The 27,538-nt window shown below is 38.3% G+C and overlaps 1 protein-coding gene across 2 annotated transcripts in view; it reads left to right on the forward strand.

The window, feature by feature from the left end:
- TAB2 (TGF-beta activated kinase 1 (MAP3K7) binding protein 2) overlaps positions 1-27,239 on the forward strand; it is a 65,102-nt gene extending 37,863 nt beyond the window's left edge. Inside the window, exons 1-7 of one of the 2 annotated variants that reach the window (XM_063329274.1) lie at positions 6,383-6,520; positions 9,758-10,047; positions 11,952-13,464; positions 20,664-20,824; positions 21,491-21,584; positions 22,911-22,991; positions 25,189-27,239. In XM_063329274.1, coding sequence (XP_063185344.1) covers positions 9,922-10,047; positions 11,952-13,464; positions 20,664-20,824; positions 21,491-21,584; positions 22,911-22,991; positions 25,189-25,334 — 2,121 coding nt within the window. In that variant the 5' untranslated portion in view covers positions 6,383-6,520; positions 9,758-9,921 and the 3' untranslated portion in view covers positions 25,335-27,239. Of the gene's footprint in view, positions 1-6,330; positions 6,521-9,757; positions 10,048-11,951; positions 13,465-20,663; positions 20,825-21,490; positions 21,585-22,910; positions 22,992-25,188 lie in introns of those variants that run through there. The other variant, XM_063329275.1, reaches the window with a different exon arrangement.
- Positions 27,240-27,538: the final 299 nt, after the last annotated feature.

Consider the following 27,538-nt stretch of genomic DNA (forward strand, 5'->3'; position numbering starts at 1 on the left):
TTCTTATTTCTATATTTTCTCCATTACAAAATTAATCTAAATTTTAAGAAAAAAGTGTGTGTTCAGACCACCTGATATTTGACTCCAAGTAAGCATTCAGAAAAAGTCTATTACGGTTAGGTGGAGGGAAGACTTCCGTTATTTCTTGCGGCTTAATTTCTAAATGTATTTTGTATTGTAGCTTCTCAGAGAATCATACAATTTTGGGTTTATTTTTATTGGGTTTTTCTTTTTTCCTGCAAGTTTGTAAGTTTTATAGTTAAAACTGTGCAGTCCTCCCTGGAGCTAGGAACCTATTTCTTTAAGGACAGTTGGCCTTACATGCAGTGGTATCTCTTGATATTTTTTTTCTTTTTTTTTCTTTCCTCTATTTGCTAGGCAGTTTCTAGTAGTAGGAGTAGTGGGAGTTTCTAGTCTCACATTTGACTTGTGAGACCCCACCTGGAGTACTGCGTCCAGCTCTGGGGCCTCCAACATAAGAAGGACATGGACCTGTTGGAGCAAGTCCAGAGGAGGGCCATGAAGATGACCAGAGGGCTGGAGCACCTCTCCTGTGAAGACAGGGTGAGAGAGCTGGGGTGTTTAGCTTGGAGAAGAGAAGGCTTATAGTGGCCTTCCAGTATACCTGAAGAGGGCCTAAAGGAAAGATGGGGAGGGACTCTTTATTATCATGGAATGTAATGATAGGATGAGGCCTAATGGTTTTAAACTGAAAGAAGATAGATTTAGATTAAGTATTCGAAGAAATTCTTTACTGTGAGTGTGGTGAGGCACTGGAACAGGTTGCCCAGGGAAGTTGTGGATGCCCCATCCCTGGAAATGTTCAAGGCGAGGTTGGATGGGGCTTTGAGCAGCCTGGTCTAGTGGGAGGTGTCCCTGCCCATGGCAGGGGGGTTGGAACTAGATGGTCTTTAAGGTCCCTTCCAACTCTAACCATTCTGTGACTTGCGGATATAGGTGAGGAAGGAAAGGAAGGACTATTAGGTGTGGAAATCAGTATGTAAGAGGTTGGTGAAGCAGCTTGCAAGAGGAGGATATGGCACTTACAGTCTAATTTTAAATTTATTTTTTTTTTTCTCCAAGCAATAAAGATACAAAAATATGCCCCTGACCTAATTCTAAGGGAGAGTGTTGATGCATAACAAGTATAAACTGGCAATAAACTTGTAATGCTTGTTGCTGACAGAGGAGTGAGTTCCTGCTTAGGAGGGGTGTTTTCTGGATAGAGATTCATAAGCTAATAATGTGATTACCAGTCTTAAGTATAGACCAGAGACGTTGTTATATTCTTGAAAGAAAGCTGAAAGAAATGCTACCAATATCTGTATCAGCCATATTTTAAAATTCAAGCTATGGTGTAAGGAAATACTTGATGGAAAGTGACCTGAGGCTGGCCTGCAGTTGAATAGCAACTTGGAGTGATACGTCAGAACTGAGATCTGATTGAAAAGCAGGGTCCATAGAAGTTTCTTAATATTTGTTGATCTGGTGCTTGGATAAGTGTTTAGATAAGATAACAGGAAAAAAGTAGTTAAATATATAGGGGAAGATACTGCTCAAGAAAGCATGGAGCAGGGAGAGGCGAAGACAGGGTTTTTTTCAGCTATCCAGTGGATAGGTGAATAGTTTCGGAGAACTGGGCAACTACGTAGTCCTGCTGAATAGTGTAGAGGGATTTTTTTGTTTGTTTTGGGGTGGCTTGGTTTTGTGTTTGTTTTTTTTTTTTTCTCCACTCGTCTTTATAATTACTTACCTGTTTTTGCTGTCTTTCTGCACCTCTTTGAGCCATCAAAAAAAATGCCAGAACTCGTTTGGCTGCTATCTCAACAGGCACTTTAGCAACCTCTACTGGTCTTGCATTGCAACTTCGTACCTCTAATTTTCTGTCATTACAGCAGTCTTTTTATGCACAACATCTATAATCTGCACCATTAATGCTGCAAGGAAATGTCCTCTTGTTTCTGCATTCACAGCACCCTTTTAATAAATATTTACAGCCAGGTTTCTAAAATAAGCTTTTAGACGGATTACTTTTATAGCGTTTTTAGCCATGTGAGTAAAACACTGATCAGATGTAAGCAGATTAAAACTACAGAAAAGCATGAGCAATTGACTTATTAGATGTAGCTGAAGTATAAAGGCAGATATAAAGGTTTCGTTCATTTGATTTTGGGGAAGGTGAAGGGCGTGTTGTTTACTGTTGCAATGTTCCACATATTTCCAAAAGCTGTTCTCTTGAACACACAAAGGCTGTTGCCAGAGTAGTAGCTGACCATACATGTGACATCAGTCAGTATGAGTGCATCGTAAGTTCAACTGAAATTGTTCAATATAGCAGTTATGCTAATATTTTCACAATTACCTTTGATATTTCTTATGGCATGGACTGTATGTGAAGTTGTGGAAAGAAAAGTGAACAAAGTAGTGAACAAGAAGTGCAGATAACATCTTAGACTGTCAGCTTCTTTAGGTATAGACTTCGTTAGGTATAATTATTTCATAAAATCAGTTTTGGCAGAATTTACTCTGAAGAAGGCTTGCATTGGAAGTGTTTTGTGAAAAGTCAATGTGATATTAAGCTTATGGTTTGTATTGAATAATTGTCTCTGATCTGTTAAACGTCTGCTGTGTCAGAAGAAAGATTTTTAAAATTATTTATTTCTTAACTAGCTATTGGTCCAGCATTATAACAGCCTAGTATTTGGCATCTGTATCATATTTAACATTGAGTCTTCTTTGAGTTTTCTAATAAACAAGATAAGCAGTTTATTTTGTGTCTCGTACTCATGGTTCTGAGTAGCCTTTGAGAGATGATGCATTGTTTACTTTCGTATCAATAGTTTTCACAGAATAAAGCTTCAACAGGAGCTCCATCATGTTACAGTTGCCAGGCCTTTTAAGTTATCTGGGGATCTTGCCAGCAGTCTTTAAAAGAACACAGCTAATTAATTCTACCAGTTACTTAGTATTTCTGGCATAAGTGAGTACTAGGATCTTTGTTGTGAAGTCTCTCTTGAACAGTATGAAGTCACACTGAAGGGCTTTTTGAAATAGCTAAAAGCAGTATGCAAAAGGGTTAGTACATAGACATTACTACGAAAATAACTTTATATTGTACTGCACTCTAGTATTTAAAAGTTTTCCTTTGTAAGAAAACTATTTTTAATGATTTTAGGAAGAGTTCTTCCTCTGAGTCACCACTGCTGGATTTTGTTTCTGCTGATAATTATTTTCTTGAATAGATTTTTCAGTTTACTTCTGTAATGTTATATTGCCCTTATTTTATGCCAGAGTCTCTGAATTAAGCCAAAATGTTGCTGTCAGAAGTTTCCCTTACCTCCTGTTGGTACCCTTTTCTTCTTCAGTCTATTCACTGGCAGTCTTGGCTGTTCACTCTTGAATTTGTGCCTCTTATTTTCCACTGGTATATATAACATTCTAACAAAATTCTGGGTGTCCTTCTACCAGATTCTGAGTTCCATGGCTGACAGCAGCGCTACGTTTCTGTTCCTTAGGCATGCATCTGTCAAAATAACTCTCAGTTCCATTAAGCTTTCCTCTGGCAAGATAGATGCTGGGTCCTTTTTATAGTTCCTTTGCAACATCAAGAATTGGAAAAAAACTTTTCAGTCTGTCTGTGCTAGAGGGGCCTCTTGAGGCCTCCTGGTCTGCCACTTCAGACTTCCTGAAATGTTAATTTGAGTTTATTCATATGTATAGCTTGAGTTGTTCAAAACAAAATATTTTGATCCTTTGTTTGTCCAATGTTGCAGTTTCTGAGGCCTCGTAGGTATGTCTAAACTTCAGTCTAAAGTATGACCACAGCTTGTTTAGGTGTATTCATGCTACTTTTAAATTACTGTCCTTGGGTACTGATAGCAGTTGCCACAGAGCACCTTATGTAGCAGTTCTATTCAGTATTTCTCTGCCCCTTTGAGATAGCACTCTTGGTATATGCAGAGTAAATTTGTGCAGAATTAGTGCAGGTGTGTATCTAATTAAACCATATTCATATTTTAACTGTTAGTGTTAAATGTATGCTCACTACTTCTAATTTACTTGTATAGGACTCTCACAAAATCCTGTCTTGCCTGCTGTTTTCACAGATCTTCCTACTGGTCATCTCTTTGCAGCTAGTTTTTTGGGTTGTTTTTGTTTGTTGGTTTGGTTTCCTTTTTCAGTCATACAGGTCTGAAGGGAACCAGGCTTTCTGGCTTCTGAAGAGTTGTGCTGCTCTGGCTCCATTAATAAAGTGCACAGCGAGAAGGGAAGCTGAGTTTGCATAGACAGATAAACAGAATGTGCATTCTGGGAAGGAATACCATAACCTGAGTTTCCAGTTCTAGCTGGCTGGTACTTGTCTTACATTAAGGTTTTTTGAAGTTGTGGTACTGTTTTCAATACTGGAGTATTGTGGTGTTATCTACACTAAAAACTGTGGGTAGGATTGTGATCTATGTTTTATCAAAACATCTCTGAATATTCTAACAAATTTCTGATCTTGCTTGTATGTTTAATTAAGAAAGTATTGTGATTATATCAGAGAAGATGGGATTTATGGGACTAAAATAATGAGCAGATGTTTACTGGAATATTCTTAGGACTTTCAGTCCTCACTATTTTATTAGCTAATAAGTTGTTTTTTCCCATGTGTAGTGCGTATAGATGAAGTCTCCAGAGTAACACATATTTTGGGTTGTTTTGGATTTTTTTCTTTCTTCAGAGCTATTCTTAAATTATTGGCAGAAAGTTTGAACTGGTTAACGTGTTGCTTTTCAGATCATGTTCTGCTGTTACTGGAGGTGTTCTGTTCAGTCCAATTACTAGCTGACTGGTAATTGTATCAGTTCAGATCAGAGAAGACATAGGAGCTGAAAAAAAAATCTTATAATAGAGTGGTTCAGGACTAGTATACAATACAGTGGTTCAGTGGTCCTGGAATAGTGTTACGCCTATTTTGTCACCTCTGCTGAAAATGATGTTCTTAGTGCTTTCCCATCAGTTCTTTGCAGGTTTCTTCCATCTTTTCATCCCAAGAGAAGTTGTAGCATTGCACTGCATTACATCTGAATCACAAATGGTGTTAACGCAGTAGAAATTTGTGATTAATGCTCCCCAATTAACTTGCCACTATTCCCCTTTTAATGCATAGAAGTACAGAGCATGTAGGCTCACTTACAAAGTGAGTGTGCCAGCAGGATTGTTGGGAAAGAGTTTGGGCTGACAGGATCCAGGGAGCAGCATATGCTGCTGGTATGTGGTATGGAGCAGCATGTGGTCTGGTGGTACCGGAGGCAGTTCTCTGCTGCAGGTTGTCATGAGTCAGCACATGGGGCAGTAGTGCGTGTTGAGTATGAGGGAAGAAGAAAAGAAAAGCAGGTAAAGAAGTGGAAGAGAAAGTGTGTAAATTGATAAAGGTGTTTGAGTAAGATCTGCTGACTTAAGAGGTAAATGAATGTTGTAGTTGACTAGTTTGGGTTTTTTTTATAAACCATATGGTCACACTTACTTGTAATATTAGTTTATATGAAGAAGATACCATTCCGTTGCATAACACATAGGTGCATTTTCCAAACTTAATTGGTAGACATTCTTTTTGGTAAAAGCCTATGGATATCGTAGGGCCAGGACAGATAATTTGTATAAGTGCGTTGATTGGGTGATTGTGATATAATCTTATTCATAACTCCTCATAACTTCCTTCAAAGGAGAAACAGAATTAGTTTAAGAAATCTGAGTTGTTATAGGGTTATTTCTTTCTAGTCATAGTATCAGATTATTTCTTAAATTATGTTGGGTAAAAAACAAGTACGTAATTGCTAGTAAATCCTGAAACGCAGATACACTGAATTTCTAGCCACAATATCCTGATGGTAAACAGTAACAGTGATGATAAACATAACAGTGTAGGTACACTCTAAAGCTGAATGAACATGATCTTCCTATTTTTGGTGTAGACTTCTTCGTGTTTACTTGTGTTGTAAATAAGTAAAAATGCTGTTCTTAAAATCATGAATTCTAATACTTTGATAAATCAAGTATTTTTTATTCTTAGTACATTTTATAATGTCAATATAAAAACTAAGGAGGAAACTGATCAGGAGATGTCTATAAATGGGCAATTTTCAAGGTTATGAGTGTGTGAAGGACAATTAGTTAGCCAGAGATGTCACATGGGGAAAACATTGACATAACATACAGGCTTATATTTCATAAATGGAAAGGGGGATTGTGTTGTGTGTGTTCTGGTTTTGGGGTTGGTTTTCATTGTTTTTTGTTACATGAAAAGTTCCTGCTTTCCATGTCTTAAGTCTTTCCTTCCTCTTCCAGAAAATGCTGGGACAGAAGAGATGAGTACTCCCTTTACTAAGGCCTAAAACTGCCTGTTGAAAAACAATCCTGACCAGGCAATATACGAATGGCCCAAGGAAGCCAGCAAATTGATATTCAGGTTTTACATGACCTGCGACAGAAGTTTCCTGAGGTACCTGAAGGTGTTGTATCCAGATGCATGTTACAGGTCAGTGTTCTGTTAATGACTGTACGAGTAAACAGTGTTGCTTATTTTAAGTGTTATGTATGGGTGTCATCTTTTCAAAGCAGATTTTTTTTCTTTCTGTTTTCCGTTTTGAGTGAGACAAATGTACACAGCCAATTTCTTCATGTTGCACAGCAAGCTAACTGTTCAATTGGCCTCTCTTTTTCTATGTCTAATCAGGAGTGGCCCGAGGCAAACCGGACTGTAAATCAGTGTGTGCATGGAGACTACAGTCTCGGCAATCAGTATGCTGATGCCTTTTGGTCATCTCAAGAGCCAAAACTAACTGTGGCAAAAAGAGGGATGCAAAGCCAACTTGAGCCCATCAGGGACATTTTAAGGCAGTGCTACAAAAATGCAGTGCTTTTTTTTTTTTTTTTTTTTTTTTAAATTGCTTTGAGGGGCAGAGCAGGTCCAGAAGCAACTTTGCTACCTGGTCTCCATCAGGCTTCAAGATAATTAGTGGGTCCTTGCCTGCACACAGGTTGGCCCCACTGCTTTCCACTCACAGCTCTGTTGGCCTGCAGAGCCACTGCTGGTGGCCTTGCATACCTTCTGCAGCAGGGAGCCTACGAGTGTAATGTGGGCACAGCCAGGTTGTCAGAGTCAGCCTGAATCAGGCAGGATGAGGTGGTTGTAGCCTAGCATCCACCATGTTAGACCTGAAGTGGGTGTGATGCACTGGTGCGCTTCTGCCCAGGGCTTTGGCTGCCGGATGGGCTTCGTTTGTTTTGTTGTAGCTTTGGAGTCCATGATGCTAATCTGTTGGGTTTGTGAGTAACAAAGCATTTTTGTCTGGTACTGCAGTTAGCACTAAGGCTGTGGACTGCCATATCATCAACTTCTACCTCCAGCAATCTGTTTTTTGTACTGCCAATATCAGAATACTTATATACCCATATTTTTTATCAACTTCTGCTCTATAACATTGCATTAGTTACTTCAGCAGATAAATTAATATGCCCATCCAAAGCCTGACATAGGGACACTTGAACGCCTAGAGTTAGCAAATCCTGATAGACTACTTAACTATGTTGCTTAAACATGTTTGCTTTGCATTTCCCAGCGATCCCAAAGCATCCATACTGATTGGATTTTTTTCATTATCTAAGGTATTCAACCTTTGAGTACTCTGGATAATAAGAGTATTGTCTGACTATTCATGCTGATCATCAGTATACACAACTTGATTGGAAAAAAGATGGGTCATGAGTTCCCAGAAGCTAGCTGTCTCTGGACTGTGGCTAGGACATCTGTGGTTATGAGTCAACATTCTTTTATATCATAATCGTTTGTCTTGCTTTTTATATGTATTTTTATTTATAAAATACATATATATGTATATGAAGTCACACACACTTGCATCCTAACACAGTGTTTGTACTGTTGGGAGTAGAAGTTGTCACTGTACCAATTTAATGTTCGTATTTTCAAAACTTTATCGTGACTCTCCTTTCATACTAGAGTGAGAAGCTGTGAAAAGTGCAGTTCTTCGAGAGAATTGGTTTTTATTTGCGAGAAGGCAAAATTTTGCTCAGGGCTCATGAGGTTTCAGGCTTTCCCCAACCCTTTCTCTCCAATTATTTAGTTGAAGAAGAAACTGAACCAGACTATAAATACAAATTGTATTTGTTCTCAGGATTGTACACCACCATTTTTATGTTATTTTTCTGTAGGACTAATCTAATTCTTATACTACAAGTACAGTTTTGTTCTTCAAACATGAGAACTGCTTGTTGAGTGGGGTCAATGGACTTGACAGAGTGAATGCATCAGTAATCACCTTTTTAATGTAATTCTTGATAAATTTAAAAGCTAGTGCTTTGCTCTTGAGAGGCTTAACAGTCTTCATAACATTGAAAACAGTGAATTATTACTTTTATTAAAAGGAGCCTTACAACTGTGAATAAAAGATACTGTACATCCCATACTTTGACAGAGATATAGGAGAACGGTTTAAATTTTGATGGAGTGTTTTAGGTCAGCTTTTATACGAGGATTTTTCAAAAATGCTGTAGGGTAATTAATGTTCCATATGTGCAATATCGTTACACTAGAAAACTACCTTTTTTGTTATTAACTGAGAGCTGCTAAGACTCACCAACAAAATCCTGTCGTGTTGGTGGTTCTTGGAAACTTCCATGAGTTCTGGTTTCCCTCAATTGGTTAGTTTCTAGCTATGCTGTTCCTCTGAGATAGTGGGGGGTTTTGTGGGTTTGTTGTGGGTTTTTTTGGCTGGTTGGGGGTTTTTTTGTTAAAAAAGAAGCCTAACATGACCTCTTTAAACCAAGAAATTTTGTACTTGGACTGGTGGTAAATATTGGAAAGCAGAATTTGAGGGTACTTTTGCATGTCTTTGCAGTACTGCTGGAACAACGTCTGAATCCTGAGTTCTGCCTTCTTATAGTTGAGCATAGTGGAAGAAGTTTCCAATAAATACAGTTAACTATGGTTTAGGTCAGAGATAAGTACTTATGGTCATTACTGGGTATAAGAAATAATGCTTTTGCCTTGTACCCGCCACACCTGATGTTCAAGCATCATGTGTCAGGGTGAAGTTTTTTTAAACTAGGAAGTGTAAGATATCCTAGGAGAGACCCTGAAAGAGTTTAAGCAGTTACACAGTTCATAGCGATATTTACAAGAGGCTTTTATAACAAGAAAAGTTCCTTCAGATCACTGTGAATTGTGCAGGAAAACTATACAGATACTTTGGTCCTCTTTGCATTTTTTTAGACAAACACTTTCAGCTTGTTTTTAAAGGAAGGCTTATAGCATTACGTGCTTATAATGAAAAAGTGAAGGATAAACAGATTATGCAAATGTCTTCAGGTGAATAGCCTACTGTTGAAATATCTGAACAATATCTAGTATACTAAAAACAGAGGATCACAAAAATCTAATAGGATGAAATATAAACCTGTGTAATCTAGGGAGTAAAAAGTTTCATTGCTTTCTTGGGCTGACAGCACTGAGTGTTCCTGAAAAGTTTTGCATCCCTCTATTCTTCCCAACAAGCCTCCTGCATTCAGCTCTCCCCTTCTTCTTATTTAAAGGAGTCATTGCAGCATTCTCAGTCTGTGGACATTGTCCCCTTTTGTTCTTTTTTGGTATCTGGAGCATTCTGTAACTACTTGCTCCTCGAGTCTACGTCCTCTCCTTGCTTCCTCGTTTCCCTCCAACATTCTTATTCTTTCTTTTTTTTTCTTTCTCTTTCAGGGTGCCAACATTTTAAACTCATTTGGGACATGGGCAGAGCTAAGATGAGGGGTATTGTTTTGCTGGAATATGCTCAGTTCTGCCATCAACCGGTTCTCTGATCTATAAAGAGCTAGAAGCGGTTGAAACTCTGCCTCTGCCAGCCAGAAGATGCCAGGGGTTCCATGTGCCCCCGTGTTCCCTTTGAGTTCTCCAATTTGCTCATTGACGTCACTGAAATTTTGGAATTGATTGGATGCAGTCTTAAAAAAGAAAAAAAAATTGTCCAAAGAAATGCATTCAAGCTGAATGTAAGGGCCTTGCAAGCTTGGCCTGTTCCTTTTTGGTTTGATTTTTGGTGGGGTTTTTTTTTTTTGGCCTTTCTGTTAATAATTTTAATTCACTTAAGTTCATGCAAAATCTGCCTTTAAGATCTTTGTAGCTTGTTTTTCTGTGGCATCCTATCTTTTTCCTTTTCTGGCTCCCTTTTCTACTTTGCCACAAATGAAAGGCTATTGTTCTTATCTTTTCTTACCCACTGTTCTGTCCGTGTGTGATTCCTTTCTTCACTACTAACTTCATTTGATTACTTTGTCCTCTGGTGCTTATTCCAAACTAGAGCTGATAGGCATACCATCAATTTGACCCATTTTCATCTCTATCAAAACTTTTCTGCAACAATCCTTATGTACAGCTGGCTAGTTAGGTAGTCTTTAGGGAATCCCGTTGTTTAAAAGATTTTGCAGGTGGGGTTTTTTGTGGTGTGGGTTTGGTTTGGTTTTTTTTTTTTTTTTCAAGAATTCAGGACTGCATCTGGCCTGTATGAACACATAGTTTTGATTTTGTGGGTGGAGTTTAGCCTTGTTGTCCCTTTCCCACGTCTGTTATGTCTGTCCTTTTTTCTTTTTTTTAAATCTCAGACAGTCTTGCTATGTCTGCACATCCCTCTCCATGACCTCTCATCCTGGTTGAAGGATAAGAACTGAAAACTACCATCTGCTAATTTAACAAAAATAACTTCATACAAAGCATGTAGCATGGATCAGTTTATCTTGCTTGTGTTATTCTTTAACTGATAATGTTACTACTTGGCATATGCAATTTTTTTCCTTGATCATCTGCATTCTTTCTAGTAACTAGTTCTGTGTGCTGGATGAATTTGAGACACATTTAGTTTTAGTAGCATCTGGGCCTCAACAGGTGCTCTTCTGGCTGAAAATATTAACCTTTATTTCCTTGGGGGGCCGGGGGTGTGTGCGCAGAGTTCTGTAAGAAAAGTGAGATGGACGGAGCACATAATTGAGAAATTATGCCACCGATGCATGCTCACTCTTTTCTAAAAACCCTTATGTAGGAAACTAAATTGGGAAGATCTGAGTGCAATATTACTAAATGTGGAAAAAGAGAAGAGGGATTAGCAGTTTGCTTATGAAATGTTCTTAAAAAGCAAATCATCTAGGCTGCGGCTTTTGTTCTAAGTCATCCTATTACAGGTTTTATAAAGTAAATTTGTACAAGTGTAAGTATTTAAAAGCTTTGTAAGCAGTGGTTTAAAATGAAAATACAAATGTCCGCTGGGTTTTCCATTAATGGCTTCATCTTGCAAAAGAGTAATCCTGCTGTATTTGTATAAACTGAATTTTTACATTTTTCTGAAGTATTGTACAACTCCTTGGATCAGCATGTTTCTTCTCTGTATAAGAATCACTTTCCATTTTCAGCAGGAGGTAATGCCTAACTGGTATTGAAGTGTTTGGGAAAACATTTAAAATAAACATGTATTTTGATTTTTGTTTTTAAGTTATTAACTAGTGATGTGCCGGTGCTGTGAATCCATTCCCTCTATCATTTGCCCCCTCAAGCCAGAGACTTGGTCGTTGCTGAAGATTGTTCCGAATTTGAGAAGGAATAGCAAAAGTATTCATCCAAGGTGTATCATACTGTATGGTGTTAACTTGTCAAGGTTCAAGACCTGTCTGTCACTGCTTCAGCAGCAATGCAGACCTCTGCCCTTGATGCCAGTGACTGAGCTCTCAAAAGAATAAGCTTCACATGCAAGCCCCTTGTGCCTATGTAGCAGCTATGCTAGCCAACCACCTAAAGCTTTCTGTTTGATGCTACATTGTTAGTTTTTCAGCGATGGTAAGATGAATACATATATCTAACTGTGATGGTATTTTATCAGTAATGTCAAACTTTCATCTGTCTTTTATAGAATAACAATAACTTGGATGCCTGTTGTGCAGTTCTCTCTCAGGAGAGCACAAAGTATCTCTACGGTGAAGGAGACCTAGGTTTTTCGGATGATTCTGGGATTCCTGGACTACGAAATCACATGACATCTCTTAATTTGGATTTGCAGTCACAGAACGTGTATCACCATGGAAGAGAAGGAGGTAGAATGAATGGAAGTAGGACTCTAGCTCACAGCGTTAGTGATGGACACCTTCAAACCAGTCAGTCCAACAATGAACTGTTTCAGCAGGAACCACAGACAGCACCTGCACAGGTTCCACAAGGATTTAATGTCTTCGGGATGGCTAATACAGTTAGTACTTCTAATCCAGGGCAGCATCTTGGATTTCACCTAGGCAGCAAAGGAGTATCTAACTTGTCTCAACAAACGCCCAGATTCAACCCCATTATGGTAACTTTAGCCCCAAATATTCAGCCTGGTCGTAATACCCCTACGTCTTTGCACATACATGGTGTACCTCCTCCTGTACTTAACAGTCCACAGGGAAATTCTATCTATATTAGGCCTTACATCACAGCTCCTGGTGGTACCACTCGACAGACACAGCAGCAGCCAGGCTGGGCATCTCAGTTTAATCCCACGCACCCTCAGCAAGTCTACCAGCCTTCGCAGCCAGGTCCCTGGACTACTCTTCCTACATCCAGTACTACGCCACATACCTCATCGCAACACTCAACACAGCCAAATCAGCAAGGCCACCAGACTTCTCACGTCTATATGCCTATCAGTTCTCCTACTACTCCACAAGCACCTATGATTCATTCATCTGGTAGCTCACAATCCTCTGCTCATAGCCAATACAACATTCAGAATATATCCACAGGACCTCGCAAAAACCAAATTGAAATCAAACTTGAACCACCACAAAGAAACAGTTCTTCTAAGTTGCGTTCAACTGGCCCTCGCACCTCCACTACTCCCTCTTCCCTCAACAGCCAGACATTAAGTAGAAGTCAACCCACTGTTTACATATCAGCCAGTCCTCCAAATACTGATGAAGTCATCACACGCGGTCAGCCCAAGGTCTACATTTCAGCAAATGCCACAACAGGAGATGATCAAGTTGTGCGGAACCAGCCCACGCTTTTCATATCGACAAATCCTGGAGTATCTGCCACTTCTAGGAATATGTCTGGTCAAGTAAGCATGGGTCCTGCATTTATTCATCACCATCCACCCAAGAGTCGAGCAGTGGGCAACAGCACCACTGCAACCTCTCCTCGAGTGGTGGTTACGCAGCCTAACACAAAATATACTTTTAAAATTACAGTTTCTCCAAATAAGCCCCCTGCAGTTTCCCCAGGGGTAGTGTCCCCAACTTTTGAACCTACAAACCTTCTAAACCTTCCTGATCACTATGTTGAACCAGAGGGTATCCAGCATCTTACTGACCCTGTTTTAGCACATGTGGATAGGATCAGTGATGCACGGAAATTGAGTATGGGATCTGATGATGCTGCCTACACGCAAGGTAATATTCTTAATATAAATAGTAGAGATTTCAACCAGGTTGTCAATTCAGTATGTAGATTATGGAACAGGGAACAGTTGATAACCATTGTGATGTTATACCGTATCTTCAACTTTAGCATTCATGAGCATTTCCTAAATAAATAAAAAAGTTTTGTAAGCAAATCATAGATTTCTTTTTATGGTGAAGACATGTAACTGAATACTTGGAGATAATTCTTCTGTTTGTCTTAAGTAGATATGTTATCTGTTTAATGAAGTGGAGCCATAGCGTCTTCATTTTTATGTAGTTCTGAAAGAAACATCTAAACTTGTTCAATTTGTCCTAATGATTTAAAGTTACAAGTCTACTGGCAGATTTTTGAATCATTTGAGATACTGTTTCCACTGAATAATGTTCCTACTTTTTTCTTTTTGCGAGTGTTATTTAAGAAGCAAGAAAAGCAGATTTTGAAAGCAAATAGTGGGACAGAGTGTTGGCCTCCTTGTTCCCTAATGCGTGCCTGACAATAAAATCTATGTTATAAAACGTGAGAAGAAGCACCATGCCAAAGAAAGCGATTTTAAAGGATCAGTGGTAATGGGAGGGTAAACCTTAAAATATGTGATGCACCAATCCAGCCTGTTGGTCTTTTCCTTCTGTTGTCATATTCTTGCATGCCTTTATTACCAAATTGATGGTTTATTAGCCCTCCTGCAGACTTCTTGTGTAAAGGTGTTGAATGAGTCTTAGGATATTTAAGCAATATTCAGGATAGCTTGTCAAAATAATTTTTCTTTGACATCATTGGTCCTCTTTGGACTTAGCAAACAATTTAACATTAAAAAAAATGGCTTGTTCCACAACCACTCTAAGCATTCTTCAGATTAACTTGGCTATTTTGTTTTGTGTAAGTAAGTACAGTGATCGGGACACATGAAGACTGGTTTGCATCTGGAGTACTAGAGTAATGAAGTAAATCAAAAACTGATTATAGCTTGTGCACTACTTCTGGATGTAATTACATCTTTAGTGAGAGAATAATCCATCCTCACTGAAGTGTCTGAAGGTTAGGCCTCAAAACCAAAAAAACTAATCATCCTCGATTGTCTCTTATAATCAATGAAGAGTTAAAGAACTTCAGAAAATGATTTATCTGTAAATAAGCAAAACAAATTGCCCTTCAGAAGTGGTATTTCCTTTTCTTACCCTGAAGGGAGGTTTGGCTGGCTGTTTTAGACCTAGAAGACTTGAGATACCCAGAATTAAGCAATCGAAATCTTGTCCTTAGGCTCCAAATACTCTTCTAGATCATGAACTTGCTTTCCAAGCATTCTGAATTCTAGGTACTTGTTGGGGAAGGGTGTCCCTTTTTCCTGTTCTGCCTTTCTGATGGGACTCACTTCTACCAGGTCTAGCTCTTCATTTCTTGTACCCTTGGTAGCAATGGCTACTGTTACCTGACTTCCTGCACAATCTCTACAGGCTGTGGGTATCAGCATCCAGTTTATCAAGATGATGCAAGCTTGCGATGCCCACTTCTGCTAAGCAGCCTAGAGGTCAAGTGTTGACTGGCTCATACCTGCTGTGGAGCCCAGTTGGTCCTGAAGCCAAGACATGGATGCAGTTTTTAGATGAATTGTAGATGCATGACGAGGGCTGGTGCAGCTGTAGGGACCTTAGGGAAACACCTTTCTCCTGTGTCCTTCACTGCTTCATATAAAGTGCACTCATGCTTCTGAACTTCATTACATTCAGCAGTGTTTGGGATTTCTGGCATTGTTGGTCCGTTCCTGCTGCAACAAGTGCAATATTTTTTAAAATTTTGTTACTATTTAATCTTTGGAAAATTGAGATGTGTGTGATATATGATTTTGATATCTGGAAGTTCTAATTATGGCTTTTAAAGTTAAATCTTTTACTTAGAGGTGGGGTTTTTTTCTGTTACATTTTAAAAGGGATTTGAGTTACTTGATGCTTTCTGTTGTGAGGCCATATTCTAAGCTGCTTATAATTTAGCCAGACTGTGCCAAAAAACTTTCCATACTAGGTGCTTGTCTCATTTTAATTTTAGCCAGAAGTTTCTCTGGCCGTGATTGGAGAAAAATGTATTTTCATCAGCTTTTCCATTTCTGCCCAGAACGCTCCCTGTCTTGGCAGGGAGAACTGAAACTGCCTTGGGATAGAAGGAATGTAGAAGGTGGAGTTGCTTTGGTGTCAAAGGAGATTTCCTTTACTTTGTTGCAGTGAAATTCATTCATATGCATAGTCCAGTCCTGGAGAATAGAAGGTGTGTTACACCTATCTGCCTGCCACCTCAGAAGCTTTACTTCAGTTATGGTGTGCGTAGGGATTCCAGTCTCTTTCCATGATTAAAATTCTGTTTTTCTTCCCAAGGAGGTCACAGTGCATAGTAGAAGGCTGCCACAGATCAGTCTTGTTTGCTGCCAGAGCTGGAGGTTGTATGATGTGAAAAGGAGTAGGGTACTGCTCAGATAAAATCAGTGCAGTTACCCCACAATGCTAGGTTATATCTCCACTGCTGACTTCTTGATACTAAGAAACTCGCTGTCGCCAAACTTTTCAGAAGTGGTTGCTAACTGATGTTTCTCATTTTCTCGGATTCCAATATGAGATACTGTGGGACTTGCTTGTGGAAATGTTCAGAGCGCTCATCCGCTACTGAAGTCGATGATGCTGTGAGAACAGTATAATGCTAGGTGCATGCCCAAAAGGACAGCCAAAAGAGGATGCATTTTTATGCTAATCTATTTAGTATCAGTTCCGTGTGTGTACAGGAGTATCAATTCCCATTACTTAGAGATTTCAATTTATAATGTAATTAGTTTTATTAATAAGAAGTAATTATCTGAGAGTTCAGTCTATAATTAACTTCATACTAAAGTGTCTTATGGATGAAAACCAGTGAAATCCTGTTAGAAACTGAAAATTCTGTACTTGGAAATGTTCTTGTGATGTACACTCACTATGCAGTCTTATGTTGAATAGCGAGGCTAAACATTTATAGTTGCTCATTCTGTGTATTCTGTGCTATCCATCTGTATAATGGGCAGGCATCCTATTAAGAAGATACATAATTGTGTAATAAATCTTTAGGTTGGTGTCTTCATACTAGGGAGCTTAAGTCCTGTAGTTCAGTACTACTTGGCTTTTGACTGACTGACTTTTTCATATTTTCTTTACCTTGGGGAGGGGATGGTACACATAGAGTTAATCATTGATACCAGCTGTAGGTATGTATGTGGATGTATGTTTACGTAGCAATCCTTGTCACTGTGTCTTTAATGTAAATACGTTAATTGATAAACTAGTGTAGTAACTTGACATTTTGCACAGTTCCTGCTTTCATTTCTTGGAGCTTTTTAAAATTTTCAAAAAGAAAAAAATTGCAGGAAAATTTCTTAAAATCCTAACTGGTCCTTGGTGAGGTGGGGGGGGAGACTTGAATGAATTACAGCTGTGCCCCATGTTCCAAGGGGCTTTTAGACCATTACATCATGTGATTTAAGAAAATAGTATAACCTTATCTCTGCCTATCAGGCCCCACTCTTGAGTGGTGGTCTCTTTAAAAAATTAAATGCCAAGACTATTGGAAAGAGAGAACAAAACAAAAAAATAATAAAAAATCAATGTGACATGTTGAAATTGCATATTAAATGACTGAATTTTATGCGGCTTCAGATACACGTTTTGAAAATGTGCACAAACGTGTCCTGAGAATTTCATGAATCTACTGCCACCAAGTAATTGTATTGCCAGAATTCCCCTGTCCTCCATATTTATTAAACTAAGAAATATCAGAAATTCATAGGTCTGTAGAATAGGGTGAAATCATTGTGTTCCTAGGTTAGCTTTATTCTTAGAAACGTTTACAATAACAAAAGGCACTCTAAAGCAGTAATTGTTTAAAACTCAGATTCACAGAGACTTTGAGAAAACAATTATGTATACACGTTCAGACGTAAAAGTATGTTCAGTACCTGTTTGAGTAGGTCCCTAAGGAAAGGAAAAGTGAACTTTTGTCCTCCAGAGTTTCATGTTCCCTGTAACTATAATGATTTACAGCCTTTTTGTGGAAAATGTGCACTTGGAATGTCAAAGGAAGTAGTGGCATCTGCCAGAGCATTGAAGTGTGCTGTTCTTGCCAGTCTGCTGAATGTGAACATGCAGAAGTTGAAAAAATTGTATGTGCGTGGTACCCTGTTTGCACATAGTTGAAAAGTTGAACATGAAATCTATTCTGGTTCCGGTACAAAAATGAAGAGCCAAGGTGACAATTTTTGTGCTTGTTTTTCTAGGATGATTATAGTAAATAGCTTCTATTTAAGGATGTCTGAAAGAACAAGTGCAAGCCTGACACTTTCTGGCTTGTACTCCAAGTTAGTTCAGTCTATGTAGCATAAGCTTGGGTGTGCCTGTGCTGCCTGCATAGGTGGAATCCCCTTCCTACAAGAAGCACAGGATTGTCAAAAAGGCTGTTAGGTGTCTCCTTATGGACAGTGTAAACTAGATCTAGTAGCTGAATTGCATTAGATTCGGAGATGCACTGCATTTTTTTCTTAACGTTTTCATTTGATCTGATCAACACTAGAGGGAGCTGAATACTTAAATTGCTCTTTTCATTATTAAACACTGCAGTGGGATTTGGGGAGACCTTGTCTTCCCCACCGCATTTTTTCCTACAGCTGCCAAATTGGTATTTAGAAAATTACCAAATTCTGTGTGAAAGCCACCACTTAAACCAATGTCTTGCTAGTCCCTTATCCAAGTTATTTCTAATAGAAGTTTCGCATAGCAATATCAAATGACTCTTCTTCTTTAATTATGATGGTAGTTCTGCAATGAGTGTGTTTGAAATCTGTTGGGATTTGAAATTAGAAAACAGTGAAGTAGTCCCAAAGCTGCTAGGAGAAAATTGGATCATGTCTGAAAGTGATGTGAAAATGAAGAACATGTAATAGTGCTGTGGGCATCCATCAGTGCCTTCCTCTCCCTGTGCAGTTCCATAATGATGGCTTAATTTTTAAACCACGGACATGGGAGAACATTGAAATGAGAAGCTGTCGGGTTTTTTCCCTTTATAAGAGTAGCTTTAAAAAGCCGAGGGTGGGGGGTGAAGTCCTCCAGAGATGCAGTTGTGCTCATAGTCTTTACTCTTGAGGCCATACCATGCATCCTGGAGATTCTCCTGTAGCACTCTTCGTTGTTTACCATGTCCAGCGTACTGGCTGCTCACCAGCAGCCTGCATCCATGGTTTGACAAGTATGAAGAGTTCTGAGCTTGATCAGTAGAGCATAGCATGTAACTGCAGGTCAAGTACCAATAACCTGGGCTTTGAGGAGTTGCCTCAGCAGTAATACCAAGGCAATGAAAATAGAAGAGGAAAAAGGGCTTGTACGCTCCCTGCAAGAGTAAAGGCAAAGGAGTCATTTCCATTCTTTTATAGTTGCAGCTACATTTATAACTCCTGGAGTTCCTAAATGGGAAAAAGTTCCTTCAGCTGTTTCTAAAAGGCTTTTCAAGCCTTTGGAAAGGCTTGAAATAAGATGGGAGGCTGTCTTTTGAGACTACTTACCTGATGATTCCAAGTCTTCAACAAAAATCTTTACCTTGGGATTGCAGTTATTATGTTTTATATTACATATGAGCACAGCAACTTCAACTTTAGTGTGGTTAGTGTAGTGACTAGTTACTAGTGTAAGTAGGCACAAAATAAAGGTGCCTATTTATGTAAACATCTCTAACTTGAAGAAAATCAAGCAGAAGCCCAAGCAGCTTTTTCGTTTCAGTATCTTTTGAACACATGTGACTCAAAAGCCTAGGCTGAATCTCAGTAAGGCCTTGCAGTTCTGTAACACTGTACAAAAATAGTTTGGCATGGTTCCTCCTTTTGAAGAACCTCTGGAAGACAAAATAGAATGTGTGAATGAATGACAGGGCAGGAACTGCAGCAGAGGGCAGTTCTGCTTGATGAAGATGTGTAAAGTTGCGTTATTTTTATTTTTTTTTTTTCCCCTCTGCTACTGCTCAGGAAACATAACCAACCAAATCTGAGTGCCTCTAATTTTTTGGTACCTGAAGAAATTGTGGTGAATTAAACATCATGTTCCAGCTGGAGTTTTGTTTAAATGCTTTGTGAGGCAAATTCAATCTTTTTAAAAAACCTTGTTATTGCTACTCTTTTTATAATTTCCACAGTGCTATAAAGGCATCCATAGTCTGTGAAAGTGATCCCAGTTTATATGAATTAGTAATTTAATGGATGAATGAATGGCTGTGCAGAAGTTGAAAAGATTGTTGGGTTTATTTAATGAAATACACTTTCATTTTTATATAAGGTGATTATTGCTTTGACCAGTGTTACCTGCTCATCTGGTGATATTTAATAGTATACCTACCTTTAATGAAATAAACTCCTTAAATTGTATGAATTTGATTGCGTGTTCTACTACTTATGTTCTTTATCGCTTTAAAAAACTGTATTTTAAATGCTAACTTCATTGTTTCTAAATTAGGTCTCCTCGTGCCATTTTCTTTACAAATAGTAAGCAGTGTTAGAAGTTAGAAGCTGAGCTAACGGTTCTACACCATAACTTAGGGATAAAATGGCATACAACGCAGCCTCTGTGATAAATATAACTGATGTTTGTCAGTGGTATTGCTTGTAGTACTTTCTAGTTTAGTTTCTTCTGGGGTCTCCTGCTATGACAAGAACACTGGATTATGTTGCAATGCAAATAGCAATAAAAATCAAAATCTAGATGCTTATCTAGCATATATAATGCTCTGTATTGCAGCCATCTCTCCGAAATCCTCTTCGTATTACCTGTTTTACAATGGTTGAGCTGGATGTGATGCAAGGCAACGTTTGTTGTTGGTTTCTGGTAGTCATTCTTGTGGATTAGTTGGGTTCTTGAAAAATGTTTTTACAGATGACAGCTAAATTTCGCATGGTCATCATATGTTGTATGACTTTCTCATTGTATTTGCTTGTTGTCTGTGATTGATTTGTGCTGTTTTTAAAAATATGACAGTTTCTGTCCTATGGCAGAGATTTTCTTGTGAGGAGAATGGAAAAGCAATTTGTAGCAATGTTTTTTGTCTGTATTTTCCCAAAAGAATACTAACTTTCATCTTTATCTGATGTTGCCATGTGAAGGATAATAAAGAAGATAAAATGGGACTTTATGTATTGCAGCTTTACTGGTACACCAGAAGGCCAGGATGGAGCGACTTCAACGAGAACTTGAGATTCAAAAGAAAAAGTTGGATAAACTAAAATCAGAGGTCAATGAAATGGAGAATAATCTAACACGAAGGCGCCTGAAAAGATCGAATTCTGTTTCCCAAATTCCATCAGTAAGTTGAAATATCTGTAGGCTATGAACCTAAACCACAAGTGTGGTCTGCCACAATAAATTAAAGGAACTGTTGCTCATATATTGACAATATACGAGTGACAGGCAATACAGCCAGAGTTAAACTGGTAAACAGTGTAGTTTAGAGTAAAGACTAAATATGCATTGTTTAACCACAACCTTTCATTTCACTAATTGCTTTGTGAAGTGTTGCTTTTAAAGGCAGTCACAAAAGGTTTGACCTGGTAATCCTTCCAGATGTTCTTAAAGGTATGGTCATCTAACGTTTCAGACTACAACTTCATACTCATATTGCTTTCCACACAAAGTATTTTTTGGTCTTCGTGCGTATACCAGTCTCAAAGAAACTGATTGACACACCAGTTTTCAGTGCTAGGGTATCAGCCGTTGATCTGGTGGACCATTGGTTGTGTTCTGACCACAGTCTGGAGTTGTTCGGTCATCTCTGAAGTCTGATGAGAGAGAAGAATTCAGTGGGTCTGAAAGCTCTTTGTAAGATTATGCTTGGATTAAAAGAAAGGCCATTATAAGGGAAGATTCTTTTATCTTCACTTCTGAAATAACTAAATGCTGTCTACCTATGCGTGAATGATAACTGATAATAAAATGGGAAAACTTAGTCTAACGGGCAGGTTTATTTTTTCAGCTGGAAGAAATGCAACAGTTAAGAAGTTGTAACAGACAGCTGCAGATAGACATAGACTGCCTAACCAAAGAGATTGATCTTTTTCAAGCAAGAGGTACAGTATGTCTTAGTACAACAGCAACTGTAAATGTTGATTTTTATTTTTTTTTCCTTTCTTCTTTCACTGTCTGCATGTATCAAAAGCGGCTGTTATAAATGATGGGTATAAACAGTATTTGCAAAATCATCACATTAGTTTGAGTGAAACCATGGAAGTAATTGTCTTCTAAGCCTGTTGGTTTTGTTGGCTTTATGGTTTTCCTAATCCCACGGTCATTCCCATCTCATACTTGGCTCAGAAGAGAAATTTGTGATGACATTTATTTAATAAACGCTGGGGGGAGGAAATCTCGTTATTTGAGTATCAAAGAGGGAGAAGAGTTTTCTAAATGATACAGCCATATGTATGCATTCGTCTCCCTCTCTTGTCTTGCACTGGTTCTGTCTTGTATTCAGCCTCTTGAGTCAGCAAATACAAAGTACAGTTGTAAGTTCCAGTGTGCCGCTCCTCCTTCCACTTTCCTTGTCTGCAGGGACACAGCTTTTGGTCATGAGGGTGAAATTATGAGACAGCTGAGCCAATTCTAAAGCTGCCAACAAGAGGTCCTTCTCTCATACTGTCTCTTGCCACTTACTGTGCTCTGGCTCTGTACTAGCTTTTTAGACCCTTTGCAGAGCTGATTCTGCTCACTAGCCAAGCAAAAAAATGTTGCATTGCTGGAAAAGCTTGCTACAGCTGATGTGAGGGAGAGGCACGGGAAGGGAGAACTGAGTGAGAGGGAAGGGACTAAATGCTTTCCACTTTCAGCAGCAGCGAGCTGCTAGATCAGTTCAGTCATGAGCCACGGAAGTTCTCTTTCAGACAATGTACCTGCAGATAAGGAGAAAGTAAACAGGTGTACTGAATGTAATGCTGCACTAAAGACTTGACCTCAAATAGAATATTCAAATTGCATGTGGCTTTATGTTTGTTTGTTACAGTAAATTGGAATTAGGAGTTCCTCTAAGTATTAAATCTAAGCATATATAAAATACTGGATAGTAGATAGCACATCTCTTTCAGTGTAGTTGCAATTTAGAAGAAGTTTCAGGTAAAACTTACTAATAAAATAAGAGTGGCAGAAGAAAAAATATATTTAAGGACCTTCATCTGCTGGATTCTGTTTCTGACTTTATATTGCATGTTTTGGACGATAACTTTCTTCAAGTGTATCGTTGACATCACTAATATCTCACTTGGGTCTATATTGACACTTTGATATAAAAGGTGGTAAGTGAATAATAGTACTGTTTCAGAATTACTGTCAAAAAAACCCTGATATGCTTTCCTACACAAGTTTATTTTTAACACTGCTGCACTTTCTTTTCTTTTTATTTTTAGGACCACATTTTAATCCCAGCGCTATTCATAATTTTTATGATAATATTGGATTTCTTGGTCCAGTGCCACCAAAACCCAAAGGTACTGTACTGGTAAAATTTGGATTTAGTGCTAATATCTGGTATGCATTTAATATCAAGTGCTATTCTATGAATCTAGTTTAAATGTTCATTATGGAACAGATTACTTCAAAAGCATACAAACCTTGCATTTTAGTTGTATTGGCAGTAAATATGCTTCTGTTTCTATTCATACATTCAGGAAAGAGAAGTACATTCAATAATGATGTTTAAAGTTGGATGATATGTTGGTAGGTGGTTTAAGTAAATGACAGCATCTGTCTCTCTCTAAAAATGAGTATGAGACACATTGCTTAGGGACGAGTAAAATTCACTTAGATGACTTCATTATTGTCCTTGGTGAAGAGCGGATTTATTTACATGTTACAGTAACTTCATTTGTTTACCCTGACTGGACTTCCTGGCTACCGTAGAATTTGTATTAACAATATACATAAAAGCCTCTTCTGACTATTGTTAAGTATAGTTGTAGATAGTTGGAGAGGAGAAAAATGTTGTCCAATAGGGCAGTCAGTATTGCCGAATTTAGTAGTCGAACATTTTGCTTGTCATTAAGTTTTGTACATTACTTTTTTTTTTTTTTGCCCTAGTGGAATGTCAAAACAGAATAATTACCTCTGTGTGTTACATAAAGCAGAGAATGAAATTAACTTATTTGCAACAGCATAGTACTGTGACCTATAGGCAGACCACCAAATGAAACAGATGATCCACTAATGTTTCTGTGCAGCTTCCTTGTCCAGGAAGGTCTCCACATAATATATGTGTGTGTGTGTGATTGGTCCTTGTAGTGTGCAGTAACTGTTGTTACAGAATCTCATCTTACGGATTTCTGACATTCTATATTTCAAAATGGTCTAGATAAATTAGATTATTTTTTTTTGTCCTCCACACTGTTTGTGACTCTTCCAAACTGATACTGTTCTTCATGCTGTATAACCTTTTTTTTTTTATCCTTCATTATCCAAGCTGTTCACGAAGTTAGTAAAGTTGAATCCATATGCAGTCCTATTAGGTACATTTTACAGCTGAACCGTGAAGAATTTATCAGGAGTTCTGTCAATTACATAGTTCCCTTTACAATAAATAAAAAGTAACCCATCCAAGAAGAAAATTAAAATTAATTTTCTGTGACTAGTTGTTAATATTTGCATCAACTCACAAATTTAAGCGTTCACCGATTCGATACAACCTATCTTGAAAATGCAAAGTTAACTCTGGTTTATAAACCTGTGAAGTACCTCTTATCCTTTCTTTTTCTTTCTTTTAAAAAAAAAAGTATCTCTACTGTATCTTAGTCCTTCATTAACTTTAATATTCATTTCAAGTTTCAGTATAACTGTGATGTAGGCGGTGACTTAAACCAGAATTACCACTGTTCACAAAAGAACGAAAAATAGTTCTTTTTGCAGTTGTGATCAGTAGCATTGTATTTCCTGAAGCTGTGGCTGTCATTTTGCAGCAGTTGCAATTGGCTAGTCACTAATGAGATGTTCTCCAGTTGACATAATTGGCTGAAAGACTTTGCTGCAGTTGCCTAAACTGGACGCCCTTAACCTGACATGTCTCTCTTTTCTCTCTTTTCATCTTTTTCATCTCTTTTCTCTTTTCATCTTTTCTCTTTTAAAATAGTTGAAGGTTGTTGTCTAACACATCATGCAAAAAGATGCACTTGTATGCTTGGGAGGATTACTCTATAGCATGGGAGAGCTAGGCACTGATTTTTTTGGTGTATCTGACTGCTATCTGGTTTGAGGAAGAACTGCTGATACTCATTCTAGGATCAACACCTTAAATATGTCAAAAGGTTGCAGAGCACTAATTTCTTGTCTTAATGAATTTTAGACTGCTCCGTAGACCTCAGACTTCTAAATCTTGTGCATGTTTCCTGTGCTGATTAATTTCTAAATTTTATCTCCTTTTCATGCAAGAGCTTTAAACTGAGACCAAAAGGGAAGAAAGCAGAGTGAAGGGATGGGAAACATGCTTTTTATAGTTTCACCTTGTGCCATTTGGCTGACTTACAATCAAGCTGTAGTCAAGGGGGTGGTAAAAAGCTGCCTCTCTCACTTGTAATAACTGTGCTGTTCTCAGAGGAACAAGATAGTTCTCAGATACTGAAAAAAAAAATCATCTCAAAATTCTTTCCATGCTGGTTTTGGTTACTAACTGCTTATCTTATCTCGTTCATGTCACAGATCAGAGGTCCATTGTGAAAACACCAAAGACTGTTCCAGACACAGATGAAGATGAGGGAGCTCAGTGGAGTTGTACTGCCTGTACTTTTTTAAATCATCCGGCCTTAAATCGCTGTGAACAGTGTGAAATGCCCAGACATTTCTGAGCCAACAGGCCTGTTACCTTTTGTAAAACCACAGCAAACGTACAAGGAACTATCCAGTCATAGGGGGGCAAAAAAAGCATTTATGCGTAAGATTTTGTAAAATTGAAGGTGTGATGAGATGGTATTCTGCTAATGTTAAATGTCAGCCCACAGAGCTAGTAATACCTCAGTGTTGTGTCACAGGCAGTTGAAATTGATCGGCTGGAAGGTCATCTGCTGAAAGACTCAGTTGCCAGCTGCCTAAACCATGTACAGTATTACCAGTATCCCAGTAACACACACCATGTTCAGTGCTTGGGTGTTGCCCGTCCTCTTCTCTGCCTCAGTGTCACTACTGAATTTTGACAGGGGAAAGGAATAGAGTGCTAGCGTTTTTGTTTTTGGAGCTTTCAGTGAAACACTACATGCACAGAGGAGATCTAAAAGGAACAAGGTTTAAATAGTTAAACTGTTTGCTGCCACATAGTGCCTTCGATAAAGGGAAGAACTTCACGAATCAGTGGTACTCTTTGCCTTGTCTTCCCTGAAAATATCTCTGTGAAGCCAGAAATCAGGACAATCACATCTAAAGATGAAAAGGAAAAACTGCATGCGTTGTCTGTACAATACACACAGTGAAATACCCCAAAGCTTTTCCTACTGTACATAGCTCTAGAGCCTGCTTTAAGTGATTTCTTTTCTTCACCTTTATTATTTTCTTGTACTTCTGTATGTATAGTTTAATAGTCTTTTTGTTAACTTTCCTTTTTTCCCTTTAAGTGATTAAGCACGATCATGTCCCTTTTTTTAAGCTTTTATCTGAGAGAAGCAATGCCTTAAAATAAGAGCATTAATAAGAAACTATGCACAAAATAGCGTTCCTCTGCTCGTTCTGTACATTGCTCTTGTAAATGCTGATGATCTGTGAAGACCTGCAGATGCAGCGTGGTAAAATTGCAGGAAAAGTTGGAAGAGTTATGCATATAGTTCACTCTGTACACTGAGTTTTACGGTGGGTGACACAAGGTAGCGTTTTGTCTGGCATGAGGAAACTTTATTCTAAGAAACTTTCAACCCACCAACAGATCAGCATCCGATTTAAGCTTGCTTCATCTGCTGGGTATCTTGCAGACTCCTGAAGAGAGATTCATTGGGGAAGTACATACAGTGCCAAAATCAACAGCAGCAGCATCGTACAGCTTTGTTCAAGGACTCTAAATGCTTTCCTGTTTTGGCAGCCAGTTTCTAAACCTGACTTTGTGGTGAAGTCTCATATTTATAGAAAACAAGGATAGCAATATTTAGGACAACTGAAATAAAGGCTGGAAAAGAGAAATCAAACAGACTTGAACACTGAAGCAACCTCAAGCATCTCTTTATTTTGATGATCTATTTTTTTAAGGAAAATATTCACATGATCGGGGATGTATGTAACCGAGATCAAGAAAATGGAATTCCAGTACAGTATGCATGAAAGACGGCACGCAAAGAATTATGTAGCAGCACTTAGTGTGAGGCTGGAGGGAGTGCTAACAATGTAGCAAGAGACAAAGTAGACTGTCACCCACTGTAAACATTTGCCAGTGGACACTTATTAGGAGTTTTACAAGTGATCTATGTGAATGCACAGAGGCCTTTCTTTTGAAGGCTTTGCATTTTTTTTATGTGGGAAGAAAATGCCAATCCCAGGTAATTAGGCAGTAGACCCAAAGCACTTGCATTCAATGCGTTTTGTTTATAATATGAGGCCTTGTTTTTCAGCTTCATCTGCAGTTCTATGTGAAGATTGACAAATCAGTTTTTACCTGTTTATTAATAAAACCTAATTTGGATATCTTGAGTTGATGGTTTTGTGATTTAGCTGGGTAAACTGCCTTTGTAACAGATAAGTTATTTATAAAAATTAAAAAAAAAATTATATTCTAATGTTTGGGTTTGTGATTTGTTTGCTTTTTCCACGCTGTGGAGCAACAGAATACTTGACGGAACAATAAGCATTAACAGTATTAAAAGTAGGCTGATTTCTTATGACCGACCAGGGATTTTATTTATGTTTCTGTTGTGTTGAATCTTGTGTCTTTCCTCCTGTGCATTATTTTGGTAAATTCTAATTCAGTGGGTGTAAGGAATGTATTCCATGAAGTTGCATTGACAGGATTGTGTACTGACCAAAGAACCGTTCACTTATTCATAAAGTAATAAGCTAGATACAGGCTCTTCTTACT

The sequence above is a fragment of the Chroicocephalus ridibundus genome, chromosome 3, assembly GCF_963924245.1.
Source record: "Chroicocephalus ridibundus chromosome 3, bChrRid1.1, whole genome shotgun sequence".
Lineage (NCBI taxonomy): Eukaryota > Metazoa > Chordata > Aves > Charadriiformes > Laridae > Chroicocephalus > Chroicocephalus ridibundus.